The 13,922-nt window shown below is 37.8% G+C and overlaps 1 protein-coding gene across 1 annotated transcript in view; it reads right to left on the bottom strand.

Moving 5' to 3' along the window:
• Window positions 1-9,750: 9,750 nt before the first annotated feature.
• COBLL1 (cordon-bleu WH2 repeat protein like 1) overlaps window positions 9,751-13,922 on the bottom strand; it is a 55,390-nt gene continuing 51,218 nt past the window's right edge. The window contains exon 14 of the mRNA XM_050899791.1: window positions 9,751-12,294. Within this exon, the coding sequence (XP_050755748.1) occupies window positions 12,208-12,294 (87 nt within the window). The 3' untranslated portion in view covers window positions 9,751-12,207. The remainder of the gene's footprint in view (window positions 12,295-13,922) is intronic.

Genomic DNA, 13,922 nt, shown 5'->3' with positions numbered 1-13,922 from the left:
ATGTTTACAGTGCAATTTGTCACCGAAATTGAGGCTCAATTAGAGTCTCAATGATTTACTAAAGACATTTTAAACATAATGTCCAAACAATGCTACATAAATTAAACATGATGTAATTGAGTGTAACACTAAGTGGCTCATCACTGTTGATTCATGTGGAAATCACAGAAATTTTACTAATCATTATGCATTCATTCAGTATTCATGTAGATACCATATGTGCTTCCATAGGGATTCTACTGTTGCTCAGCATTCATTAAGTTTTAATGTACCATTAAAAAGGCATCAAAAGACCCATCTAAAAATGCTGCCACAAAGGTAGTTCATTTACAGAGAGTTAAAGAAACATGTTTCACTTTAACATTGCAATACAAAGTAAGTTAATAATGAATCAGTAGAAATAGTTCAGGAGAAAACACTGTGTTTGACTGCAAGGCAGACTAGAAAGAATATTTGAACTAAAGGCAATACATTCTCCCTGTTCTAGATTATTTCTGGACAGCTACCTGTATTTGTAGGCAAAAGCGTTCATTATGCAAGTACATGGTCTTCATTCAGCTGATGCTTTACAGTAACCTTCAGCATAGTGGTTGACTATAGTGCAAATATGATTTTAAAAAAGGAGAGAGGAAGTACAAATTATGGCCAGATTGCCTACTGCATTCAGTTTGGTGGATGGGGATTGAAGGGGGATGAGAAAACCACAGCTCCTTGCATCTGCTAGCAAAATATTTTTCCAGGGGTGATCTCTAGCATATTTCAAATATGACATTGCTGTAGCTCCTTCCGCTCCAGGGCATACTTTCCATCAGAGCCAGGTATCGAGGCCCTAAGCACATCCTCCCTTGTCTTGTGGGTTTGGCTCCCTGAGCTCAAAGACAGTCCGTTGCAGCTGGTGACCTTGGGAAGAGCTCTTCAGACAGCTCAGGGGGGAGGCTGTAGTCAGGGCTGTCCCCTTCCTGGGGAGCTGCTCCTGATCAGAGGCTCTAGTACTTTGTCCCCACTCGAGCTACAGTTCCTACTGCATCCATGCCTGTGTCTGGCCATGGACCTGCTGGTCTGCACCCAGAGCCACAGGCTTTTCCTCCTCACTATGGACTTGTCTGGTAATCTGGACTCCTGGCTGACCCTGGCTGCTGTCTCCAGGCCTGCCCTGCTCCCTCACGCAGGGATGGTGGGACGGGGCCCTGCCCACCAGGGTCCCTGTGTTACCACACTGGATTCTGACTTGTCATCCCTTTGGGAGCAACAGCTCTTGGTTCTCAGGTGGGAGGTAGCATGAATGTTTGCTTGGCAAGGGTTTTGTTGTTGTTAAGCTTCTTCATTTCTCATCTCACTGTTGGAAATCTTACCTATTTATACCTTAATAACTTCCTCGGAAAATTGCTAATGGATGAATTAGAAAGACTACATGAGCTATTCTAATCAAACATAGCATGTTGGTAGTGGATTTCAGTAGAAATGCCTATCAGAAAAATGGATTGAAATTTCACATGTAAAGGTGGCACATTTTAGCTGCCAAAGGAATCTCATTATTTTAAGTTGAAACTAATGAACAACTATCACAGTAAACTGAGCAACCTATGTATCATATTCTCAAGTTTTTAAACTCTTTTGTTCACTGGCCAGAGAACTGAAAAGATCATCCGTGAATCAAATGATCACATCTGTGAATAAACAGGACTTAGCAAGGTTCTATTCAGCTGGATATTTAGTACTTTAGAAGCGTGACACACAAACTTCTCTCGAACTCTTGATCTTGTGCAGAAGATAGGTGCATCCTGCAGGTGACTCACTATGGCAAACAACTGCAAAAGGAGACAGATTTGAAAAATAAATGTGGCTAAGAGGAAATACCCTCTTCCCAAGATACTGAGAAGTGAATCATAATGCATGCTCAGACCTACATCTTTGTTTTGACAAACCTTGATGACATCTAACAGATAAAATGGCAAAAGTGTACAAGTCTCAAATGCCTGTGGTACAACCCCTTATGTTATGGAAAGACCTGAGTGGTATAGAGAGCATGAATGGGGATTGATGAGTTAATGTCTCTTTCAGGAAAAGAATTGGAGAGGATAAAATTAAGCTAGCAAGTGGAAGTTCACAACAAACAAAAAACCCATGGTTCTTCAGACAGTGTGTCATTAAGTCAAAGAACTTGTCACACAGTACTGTCACTGCTCAAAGTTTACAGGAGTTGAAGGAACGAGTAGCTGAGTTCTTGAACACGAAGACTATTTAAGACTATTAAATACATAGAAATCATCTTCACTTAGGCATTCTCAGAGCTAAAAATTGTTGAAGGTTGAGCATACCTGGGGTAAGTATTACTTTGTGTGTTTTATAATCTTATGTTTTTATCTAGGCATGAATTTTTGATCATTGTCAAAAGCCAGGTAACAGGCTAAATGAACTTTCAGTTTGACCCAGTACAGCCATTCTTCCATTATGCTCTAAAGCTGGAACAGACTATTGCTTGAAGATACAATGATTAATCACTTGCCTTGGTGTAGCAACTTTTTTGTGTTGAAATATGGTTATGTCATCCTAATCAGTCTTCCATTTTTTTACACTAAACCAACCCCATTCCTTTAATCTTTCTTGACATGTTTTCTAAAGGTCTTATAGCTCTTGTTTTATTCTCTTTCTCGCCCAAATTGCCTTCCACCTTTAGATTATCAATCTAAAGAGTCAGAATTTAATCTAAAATATCTGCTGCTTTTAACTGCTTTTTTTTCACTTTCTGAGACAAAATCGTTCCAGTTTGATTTCTGCTATGTTGTTTTCCCCACTGATGATCAGGCAACTTACATTTCACATCACCACCAAACTATGTTTTTAAATTAATGTAATAGTTACACAAGAAAAGACTCACTTCCTTTTCCTGACAATATGGTCTAGCAGACCCTTCCTTCCCTCTCTTTTCAGCCTTTTATCTTTAGTGGGCACCAATGAATATGCCTTTTACATCTACTGAACTTCCAGGCACACCTAACAGCCTAGAATATTTCTACTTTTTTTTTTTTTTCCATTTTGAAAATTCTCGGTTTTTTAAAAAGCATTAATAGCAGACACGGTTTGAATAAAAATTAAACCCACCATTTCCAGGTAGAGCCCTGAAGCCCACTTCCCCCAAACCTCCCTCTCTCAAGGTCCCTTGTCCTGATGGGCCAGTACCATGTGAACTCCGTGCATACAGCTCGTGTCTCTGTCTCATGATAGCTTCTGGTAGAGCTCTCACACAGTTCACAGTAGAGCTCTGGTAGAGCTCTCTTACACAGCTATGTGTAAGAGAGTTACCATACAGTTACCAGCAGTTACACGAACTGTGATGCTCTCCTCTTCCCACCCCTCGGTCATCTTGGTAAAGGGAGACTCAGGTAAACAGCGTCTCAGAGAGCTTTCTGTCATCTTGGTAAAGGGAGACTCAGGTAAACAGCGTCTCAGAGAGCTTTCTGTCCTCAGCACTCTGGAGATGGTTAAAACATGCCAGCTCTAAGAGCCGAGGCCACCAGCAGCTTGACTGCCTCTTGGCTGTCTCCCAACAGACCTTCTGACTGCTCAGGAATTAACCCTAGCAGTACTGCAGCTTTTAATAAGGGTTAACAGCATGCTAATCCTTGAAAGCGAGGCACCTAACTGTGCAGCTGCCTGGGTGCCCATCTTTCTCCCAGTCCTCTACAATTTAAAAAGGAAGTCTTCTGCAATCCACTTCTTCAGCCTTTGCTTCACCTCTTTGTATCACTGAGGTGCTGGCGTTGAGAATTGCAGTATCTTGGCATACATACTGTAGGGATTTACTTGCTTGGTACATGCACTTTGTAGCTGCAGGTGTCCCCCGATGTGATCCACATTTGTGTGGCCAAATACACTTCAGTTTGCAGAACCCAAGTGTTTAATTAGCTTTTAGCATTTGAAGAAACGGAATAGCGTCTGCTGATGGGATCAATCATGCTATTTAACCAAGGTGACCAATTGCAGCGCCCTCCACATTCCTTCCCCCATCTCCCTGTTTAGTTTGAGTGTTTCATTTAGAAAACTGCAATCAGCTTAACTATTTTAAAGATGATTTTCACTGTATTTTTGATAACTCAGAGCTATATAAAGCCTTAAGCAACTGTGAAATAAATTCATTTGTCCTTGCTTTGCCACTTCAGATTAGGTGTGACTGTAGCCATCATGTCTCAGTTCTCGCTCAGGATCACATGGGGGGGGGGGGGGGGAGTAAACAAACAGGCACACACATGCCTCTGCGGGAGAAATTATGAAATTCTGAGTCCAACTATAGTTTATTAATTATTTTTTCAACTAGAAATATATTAACGATTAGTAAGTATGCTAGTGGTTAGTGTACACCAGTGCTAGCACAATAAGTACACTACTACTTGCAAATAGCCACTGTTGGCCAGATTTATTCTTTAACAGCAGTTGCAACTGCAGGTTCTGTGGACTTAATTCTCCCCTTGCCCTGAGCTGATTGTATGCTTCAACACCTTTACTCCTCTGGATGTTCACTATCACATATGCAAGCCCATTCTTTAACATTCCCATTCTTTTAACTATTCTGTCACTTGTGAAAATTTCCTTGTATGTACTGTATTTTAGTGTGTTCTTGTTGCTCTGGCTGTGATGATATCAAATATCACAGGCTAAGCAAGGTCAGCCCTGCTTAGTCCTCAGAGGTGTCATTACCCTCTGTGTGGTACAGGAGAGGGTGCTGCATTATTTGTAGCCAGTATTGTGCTTTTTGACTTACTGTGTTACAGATTGGTAAACAGTACTAGAAAACCCTGCTGCATTAAAATTTGCTTATTTATAAAAAACAGGACCCAAAAGGAGGACTAAGAGCTCTGTTCAGTCACTCAACATGACAAAGTCAGTTCTGTAGAGGTAGAAACATCAGCTCTCCAGCCATATTGTATTCTAAGTAACTATATTCTCCATACCCAACCTTCCTTTGACACTTGCAAAAGACTGTTCTACAACGCTTTAATGCTACAGTCTACACCTGACTGATAAATACAAAACAACTATCCACAGACTTCAGTTTCACTATTTCAAATCATTCCAATCCTTATTTGAACAACAAACTGTCACCTGGTAGATGACTTTAAAGTACTCACATAACCTGATGTTTTGTCTTTTTAGTTAAACTTCACTATTTATAATACATCACTATGTTCTATGTTTTCCCCTCCCTGCTTCTGTATCAGCTTACTTCAAAATTAACAAAATTTTCTGATATGTATCTTGATGGAGTACACTCTTTTTTTCCATTATTACCTGTAGGAATTCAGGCATCTGATACCCACGTGAAAGTAAGGTACCGTTGTGACCATCTAACCCTATGCAGTGATACTACTATATAACCTCATGCAGTAGTCTCTGCATCAAGCCTGTAATTTGTGATCAAGTTAAATCTCAATTCACATACAGAGTGTAAATAATAACTAAACATAAGTTTCTGTGGGAAGTTGCTTTATTGGTTAATCAGTTTCTTTCATATTAGTAATGTTGACTTCCTTATGCAAGTTACAGAGCAGCGCTTACTCTCGCATTAGTGTCAGCAACACACAATGTTCTTATTCATAAGTCAGAGCAGCCTTGAATTTACATCTTAAAAATGACTGAAGACAGTTGTAAAGGAACCGTGATTACTAAAACAGGAACAGCTTAATATTTCAAGCATCAATGACGTGGTATAGACATCCTCAGGTGCTGGTCTAGTCCATTTACTAAGGGAATGCCTCTAATCAAAGCCACTGTATACCTTAAGTGACAGTATTTCATTAATGAATAAAGTTATTAGGTCCACCTAATTATGTACTGTTAAACATCTGGGGATCCTTCATACTTAAAGATGTTAAAACATTTTAACAATTGCACACTTGTTCAACATTTAAGTTCAATATGAAATTCAGATTTTAAAAAATCCAAATAGAGACTTAAAACTATAAAAAGGTGATGCCCCATTGCTTTGACATTCTCTGAGCATGGCAACAGCAGAAGCAGAACCCCTTATACTGACAATTCTCTATTTTTAAAGTTTAACTTGAAACTTTGAAGACTGATTGAATATTTAATGAGCATTTCTTGGCACACTGCAAATTCTTCTCTTCACAGTAAACTGAGATATAGGAGACTTACAGATTTACAGTTCACATAACCTGATGCAACTAGATACCACAGCTGCATAAAAATGCAGACAAATCATAAGATTAAACCTGTGAGTGTTTGATAGCTATGTAAATACTTTTGAATATTCCACATGGTGATCTATCTCCATTATTTGCCACTAAATAACTAAGGGGATACTTAATTCATACATGGCACATAGTTAGATGTACTATGAAGAATCATGCCAATCCAGTGAAATCAAAGATTAAGGCTTTGAATTTTAGGTATTTCAGTTTATTCTCTCCAATGGAAGGAACAAGGGAATGGTCCATCAGCAAGTTGTGGGTTTTTTCTGGAGGATTTCAACTACATCGATCTTGAAGCTTCCCCCCTCTCACCCCAACCTCCTCCACCTCTTGATGCCCACTTTTTACTGAGAGAGAGTTAGGTCACTATTAATACAAATAACAAAATAATGCCGCCTTACATTTCATATAAGACAAGACTAGAGTGTATTCTTCAGAAATGCCTAGTCTTCCGCTCTGAATAAGTTTTCTTCAGCCTCTTCATCTATTTTACCAGTTGCTCTGAAGAGTATTCAAATGACTAAGGATGAACCTAAGAATTAGCTTCCCACCCTACCCCTAAACTCCTGGTTTAAGCATTGTTTGGGGGTGCCAATGCATTCATGGAAACTAATGCTTTAGAAATTGCCAAGCAGATCATTTGTTGAAACAGAAGACAGTTGTTCTTCACATCCAGCAGCTGCTATCAATGAAGCAGCTACTAAAAATACACTCATTATACAATCACAAACTGGTAACTAGTAAATGTCACTGGCATTTGTGTATAATCACGTTGGCTGTAGTATGTTATTGGCACAAGACCATTCTCAAAGTTTGAGTTCACAGAGGAATTAGCAACTTGCATCCAAATCCAACTCTTTTGGATTCTGTTCGGCACTGGAGTTGTGTCTATTTCTGTTGGAGATACAGCCCTTGTTATTTCCAGGCCCTAAGTTATACATGCACAATCACTCAAATAACGATTACCAATAGATGTAGTTGAAATTTCCTAATAGTTTTAGTGTCCTTTTCAGATACAGTTGTTTCTCCCTTTCCCAATGCTAAGAGATTTTCTTTCATTGCTATATTAGCAAATGGGGAACAATGCCTGTCCTGCACAGGATTGCATTTTCATCCTGGTACTGATTACATGAATGGGAATCACAAGTTACAGGCTTTCAGAGTCAAGCTTTTAGTTTCTGGCTTGTACCCACATGTTCCAAAATGGTACAATATTTGTAGAACCCTGAAGCCAAAACAGAAAACATAAAATGTGAAAGGTGGGGAGAGAAGCAGCACTGCCTATTGTAAGACACTAATGAAGAATACCAAATTCATTCAACATCTTCCACTGGGAAGCGAGTGAAGTCATTCCTCAACCGATAATGTGCCTGTAGATTACTCCTTTGTGCATTAAACAGCAGAGGAGCAGAAATATCCTTCTGCCTGTCCTCACAGAAATGGTGATTCTCCAGATCAAGCAAAGCAGAACTCCTCTTGTTTTTCTCTACCTCATCCCCTCTCCTTTCCCCTCCCATTAATTTTATTCTCTTAAGTATCTTGAATAATTTAGGAATAACTAAGTCCATTAACAGTTCTAGTGGTCTTTCCAGGGTGATCAAGGGAGGGGGGAAGGAAGTGTTCATCTACTCTTTCACTTCAACACTAGCTGTGCTACTGTTAGGTGAATGTGAGGTTTAATACAACTAAAAAGAGAAAACTATACGTCTCTTCCAAATCTGCTCCTTGAAGACATATACACACCAAAAATGTTAAGGTGTTAAGTGCTTGTGTTAAGGAGCAGGAACAGCTGACAAAAAATAATGCAACTTTATGTACAATACATTGCAACAGATTCTTGACACACAGTTTCTGTGTTAGTTACCATGTCACATAGCTCTTGCAAAGAAGACAAAACAAAATGTATTTTTAAAAAGTGTAGTTTCCCATTACTTGCAAATTTCATGTCATTTTAAGAAGGACACCTTCCCCCTCACAAAGCTACCTAATCAGAAATTTTAAAGAAAAAAAAAATCTACCTTACCTGTGATTTTTAATTGGATTGTATAAAATAATCCACATAGAAAGCATCCTTTTCAATTAAAAGCTGTGAAGCATTTCCGTTGATATTGCTACAGCTTTGCTTTATCATCAAAGTAGACTTCATAAGAAATCCATCTATAACAAGTGATGTTACAGATTCAGCTATCCAGTCAGCAGCCAAGCGCTAACAGACCGTCACAGCTTCAGAACCTCAGAGCATTCACAGCACCCAGAAACAGCTGTCGTGCCTGCGAAGATGGCAGCTCTGGTCCAAACACACTATTTTGACTTCAGCCTCACATTCTGTTAACACACAGACAATTAAAGTAAGACACATTTTCCCTTCTACAAAAAGCTCTATTTGCTTGGCTACCAACCCATCAACTTAGGCATTTACAGTTACTCTTCAATCTAGTTGTAGTTGTCCAACACCTGATAGATGCACTCTGGCCAAGCATTCAAGGATGCACACCCTACTGCTCAACAGCATCTTTTCTTTGTTTCTGTTTAACAGAATTCTTTCCACCTTCTCAGCAACTGTGTATTAAAATAGGATTCTAAGCTGCTCCAACGGAAAATGTTTGCTTTGTCTGGTAAGAGAGCATTAGCTGCTCTCATGTTATATTCTCATCCTTTACTCAGTATGTGTGATCCCATGCCTCTTGGTCCACTTCCATGTCATTTTCGTGTCTTCCTTAGAGATCTTCATGTTGTATGCTACGGTATGCTAGGGCACAAATCACAAGTAGCTGGGAAAAACTAGGGCACTGATTACTAAATATATGTCCCCAAAATGGAGACATCCTGTGGTTTAACATCTTTCAGCTGCAAGTATGAGAGCTCTTGTGTTGGCCTTAAAACCTCTAGTCACAAGAATATTTCCAAATATCATCTGGTGATGCTTTCCCAGTAAAACTGCTCCCTTCTCCAGGTACATCTGTAGTCTTAATTTTATTCTTCTGTAGAATAAATAAAAATTATATCATCTATAATAACTAATGAGATAATTTTTACTATCTCTCTTCTTTTTTTCCCCTAGCCATCCTTTACTTCTAAAGTCCTGGAGTCTGAACTAGATCAAGATCCCACTGTGCTACATGGATATCTGCTGCTTCTTCAAAGAACTTACGACAGTAAGTCATAGCACACCTTTATTGGGGTCTGCTATTTTGTCTGCACAATTACACCGACATTTCATTTACTGCAATATCCTGACATTCCTTCCCTAAACATTTTGACTGCCACTCAAAAGCAGCAAGGGGATTGTAAGTGGTATGGCATAACTAGTCGCCTTCTGTTGGAAGACATCTGTGATACAGGTTGCCCAAACTGTAGGTATTCTCGGGCCCAAAAAGAAGTCTGTTTTCCCTGCATGTAAGGCATCCACAACAAAAATTGACTGATGTCTAACTTGTGCTTGCAGTTGCTAGAAACACTTACTTGTTACTTGAGTAGATATGTTTTCTTGTTTGAACAAGGAATAAACATGTCAAGTTCATCAACAAGAGTTTTTCTGGTAGAATTTAATAAAAGAGTCTAAGAAAAAATGAGTCTCTAGATATACAACAGCAAGATTTAAAAATGTGTTACACATATGTTGGAAGAAGGTGGAAAGAGAAAGTTTGGCTAAACAATATTACCAGCTAGTAACAGAAAATCTCATTGAAGAGTTTCACAGTACTATAGTGTGTGTAGACATTTCAGTTAATTATCAAGCAAGTTCAGTTACACAGACAAGAAACCCTAAAGTTCAAGCAAGGTGGTTTTACTTTTAATCTCTGTTACATAAGATGATATTTGCCTTCAGGAGTTCAAATAAAAGGGCAATGTACTTTTAACATACGGGACTAAGGAACATACAGTAGTATAGTTTTGTAGTCAAAACCAAAGAAAACAACAACAAAGCACAGTTATTTGAACTTTCCCCCAAACCAGAATAATTGGACTCCACCAATTTGGTTAAAATAGTGAAATGTCATATAGACTTGTATTACCACAGATGGAGATTACATTAGCCTTATGAAATAACTTTAGTCACCCTGGCAGAGAATACCAAGGTTTGAGAAAAAACATGTCACCCCCTCCCACCCAAAGTACAAAGAAGGAGATTCCTTTCACGGTGCAGCCTCTCTGTGGCAGTTACAGATCAGCATGCTGTATAGGAATGCTTGAAACACGGACTTCAAATATCACAATGAACACAGACACCAGGATCCTGGGAGTGAGTTACAATTTTCAAGTCTGTCCCTCAAGACACAGTGAAATCTAGAATGTAAGCCCCAGTTAGAAACTAGAAAAAAACCCTACCTCTTCTATCTCACCATTTTCAAGTGAAGGATGAAGCGTTCTTTTGCAATCAGACCCTGAAACAGAACTTTTGAACTACCATGTGGGTTGCCCCCGCCCTTGGAATTAGCCCTTGATTGGAGGCAAGAACAAGGAGGAGAAGGAAGTGGTAATACACATTGACAGGGGACTAAGATATAGGAGAGAAAACAGGAGAGAACAGCAGTGAACAAATGTTCATCAGTTCTCTTTATGAATTTTTATTTACTAAAACATTCCTTGAAGGGTTTCAGCATTAAGTTAACACCGTTATTTGTAATCAATAATTGACTCTGTACTAGAAAAGGAATGAGACCTCTTTGAGATCATTGCACAAAAACCTGGCAGCAAACCATTAATAACCCTTTGAAATGCACATATAGATCAGTTTCTGAAACTGAGTTACAGAATGTCTCTAAAGTGCAAAATAAATATATTGTTAAAGAATAGAAACTAAATACAATTACTTTTATTTAAATCAAGTCCAGCAAGAAATTTTTTTAATACGGCAAATACCCCAGCACTTGCTGCATGCGTCCATAATCTAGCTATTTCATCATGAGTGTGATCATGTTTCCACCCCTCTCCCCAAAATGTATAACCTTGACAAGAAATGCAAAATAGATAAAATATAACATGAAGCATTTTCTTTTAATATATATTCCCATTTTGGTATTTAATGCTTAATCTATAAATAGATGCTCCCAGACACAAGAATGCTTTGTAAGAGTGTTATTGTGCTGTTTTAAGATTAAAATATTTTACATGAATAAGTCCAAAGCAGTTCATTCTTTAATCATACTTCCAGTGAACAAAAATTTCTTCTATTTCATTAAGTATCAAAACTGGAATTTGCATTTTATCAGTAAGTGACTATATGCTGATGACTACTGTAAAATATACCTAGTTCACAAAAAGTATTGCTTATCTGAGTGCTAGGTAAATACTATATCCAGGTACTCAAAGAGTAGATGAGAAACGTCATGTAGTGCTACTGTGAAGAAAAGTTTTTAAGTAGTACAAAAATTTCCAATAATTTATGTCCTGAATTTTTTTTGTGTGCTACCAGGAAAAAGTTAAAGGAGATTAAAAAAAAAATCAAAATACTTATCCCGACTACTCTCAGCTGAAGGAACAAAACAATCTATTTTTTAAACAGAAACAAAGTATTGTATATAATTAAGAATTTCTACTAATTACAAATTTAATTTAACAAAGTAATATGGAGGCAGCATGTGGTAGATTTAAATTCATACAATCTGTTAGAGTAATACATAATTGAAAATTAATGATCTAAAATTCTTAGATTGCTTTAAATCTGTAATTTCAGCATAGAGCTACATATTGTTCAGTCTTGAAGGCTAAAATCAGGAATTTTTGATTCTCATTCTAACATAAGCAAAGCTCATCTGCACCTTCTCTTAAACCTTTTTAGCAGCATAGTCAGCTTTATAAAGAGAAAAAGGCAAAATATTACCATAATTTACATATTCTAATAATCTTTCCAAGGCATCAAAGGACCCAGCTTGAAATTCCTATAACAACTGACAAAAATATATTAACATATACTTGCATTTACACTTTCAAAAATTTGTAGTTAGCATTAAGTTGGCCTATGAAGCAGTAGTAAAGTGCAAAATATTTGGTATAATATCTAGTGATTAGCTTTTGCTTCTGTGGAATACAAGTGAGTAAGCCTGGCTCTTCCATTGACAGATACGGTGTTTGATGGAGGACCAACCTGGAGGCAGAGGAACAAAAAAAGAAAAAAAAAGATAAAAGAAATATTAACCTAACTTTTCAGATTCTTCTCTCTGTAGTATTTTACACAGTATTACTTCAAGGAAACAGAAATACTGTTACCTCAGTTAGCATTTTTCTCATTGCAATGAAAGACCTCCTATATGATTTCTGAACAAAGCACATATGCTACAGAAGTGGAAATATATGAAATTACTTAAGAACATATTTTATCCTATCTAAAAATTCCGTGTATAACTATTCAAAACATGCATAATTTTTAGTCCTTCTCCAGACCTGGTTGCAAAGAAATACTTGAAAAAACATCACTAAACCTAACACTTTGTATTAAATATTGAGTAGAGCTGATTTCTTACAAAATCTTCTAACACTCCTTTATACCATGGTAATGCTTCTCTTATCAGGAACTCTAACTTTTAGGATAGATAGCAAAGACCTGATTTTCAGGGGAGCTGCATAGACCAACAACTCCAATGGAAGTTAACGGGAGCTGTGGACGCTCCACAGCCATGCAAACCACATACCACAGCACACAGTTTACTAAACACAATGAAAACATTCTGAAGAGAAAAATGGTTAAAAAGAAACCTCACTTGACCCATTTTAGGTTAGTAATTACTGAGGGCCCTATTGAACAGAAAAGACCAGCAACACAAAAGGCCACAGATCTCAGCATTGCATACTCACAACATATTAAGTAAAACGGGGGAAAAATAAAGAATTTGGCTAGTGGTGCCAGCATTTTATTTTTTTAATGATTCTCTCACAGAGCTGAAAGAAAGGAGAGTATGGTAAGAGGTAAAAAGAGAAGCAAGCGCCTAACAGACCTCTTTCATAATTCAAATGGATGAGGTTATTACTCCTTTTGCTGAGTGCAGCATGAGAGTGGAAGCTATGAGGTGAATGCATTCAAGAAGTCCTTTCAATACTGGAAATCACTTTTGGGTGCTAATAAGTTATTGATACAAAATGCTTCATTTCTCTGTCCTACTCTCCATGTTAAACATAAAATGAGACCATGTTTTTATTACATTTGCCATAGGCCAAAAAAGCTCTCTGTCTGCTGTCAGACATACCTGTACCACAGCATATGTGCTCTGGGTAAGAGTGAAAAGAACAGCGTGTACAATTTTATGTTTGGCAAAATTTCAGTGGGTTCTTCATTGCATTTTTTGCGCGTGTGTGTTTTGGGGTTTTTTTGAAGCCTGTTTCAGGTTTCTGTGTTGCAGAATGCTTTTCTTTACCCTTACAGCATCTTCATTATTATAATTTCTCCTTAAAAAGTATAGCCCCTTCCTCACCCCCAGCCTCAAAAGATACTATGCTGAGAAAGAACATCTCCTGCCCACAGAAGAGAAAGGGAGGGGAAAAGGACTTCAGTCATCATCTCTCTCTTCTTCCCCATGTCATTCTTGTACCTAGACTGATAAAGTCTATACAGGTCAAATCTACCCTAAGAACATTTCTATTAAAAAAGAATTAATAACCACATAATGAAATTTTTCTTTGTTTCTTTCTAGTAGAAATAGACTTCTTGAATTTTGAAAAGCACATTCCGAACTTTATTTTTTAAAACAGTTATAAGCTACCGTGCCAACAGCCATGCCT

Source organism: Gymnogyps californianus, chromosome 7 (assembly GCF_018139145.2).
Source record: "Gymnogyps californianus isolate 813 chromosome 7, ASM1813914v2, whole genome shotgun sequence".
NCBI lineage: Eukaryota > Metazoa > Chordata > Aves > Accipitriformes > Cathartidae > Gymnogyps > Gymnogyps californianus.
The sequence above is the reverse complement of the archived record's forward strand: the minus strand, read 5'-3'. Positions and strand labels throughout refer to the sequence as shown.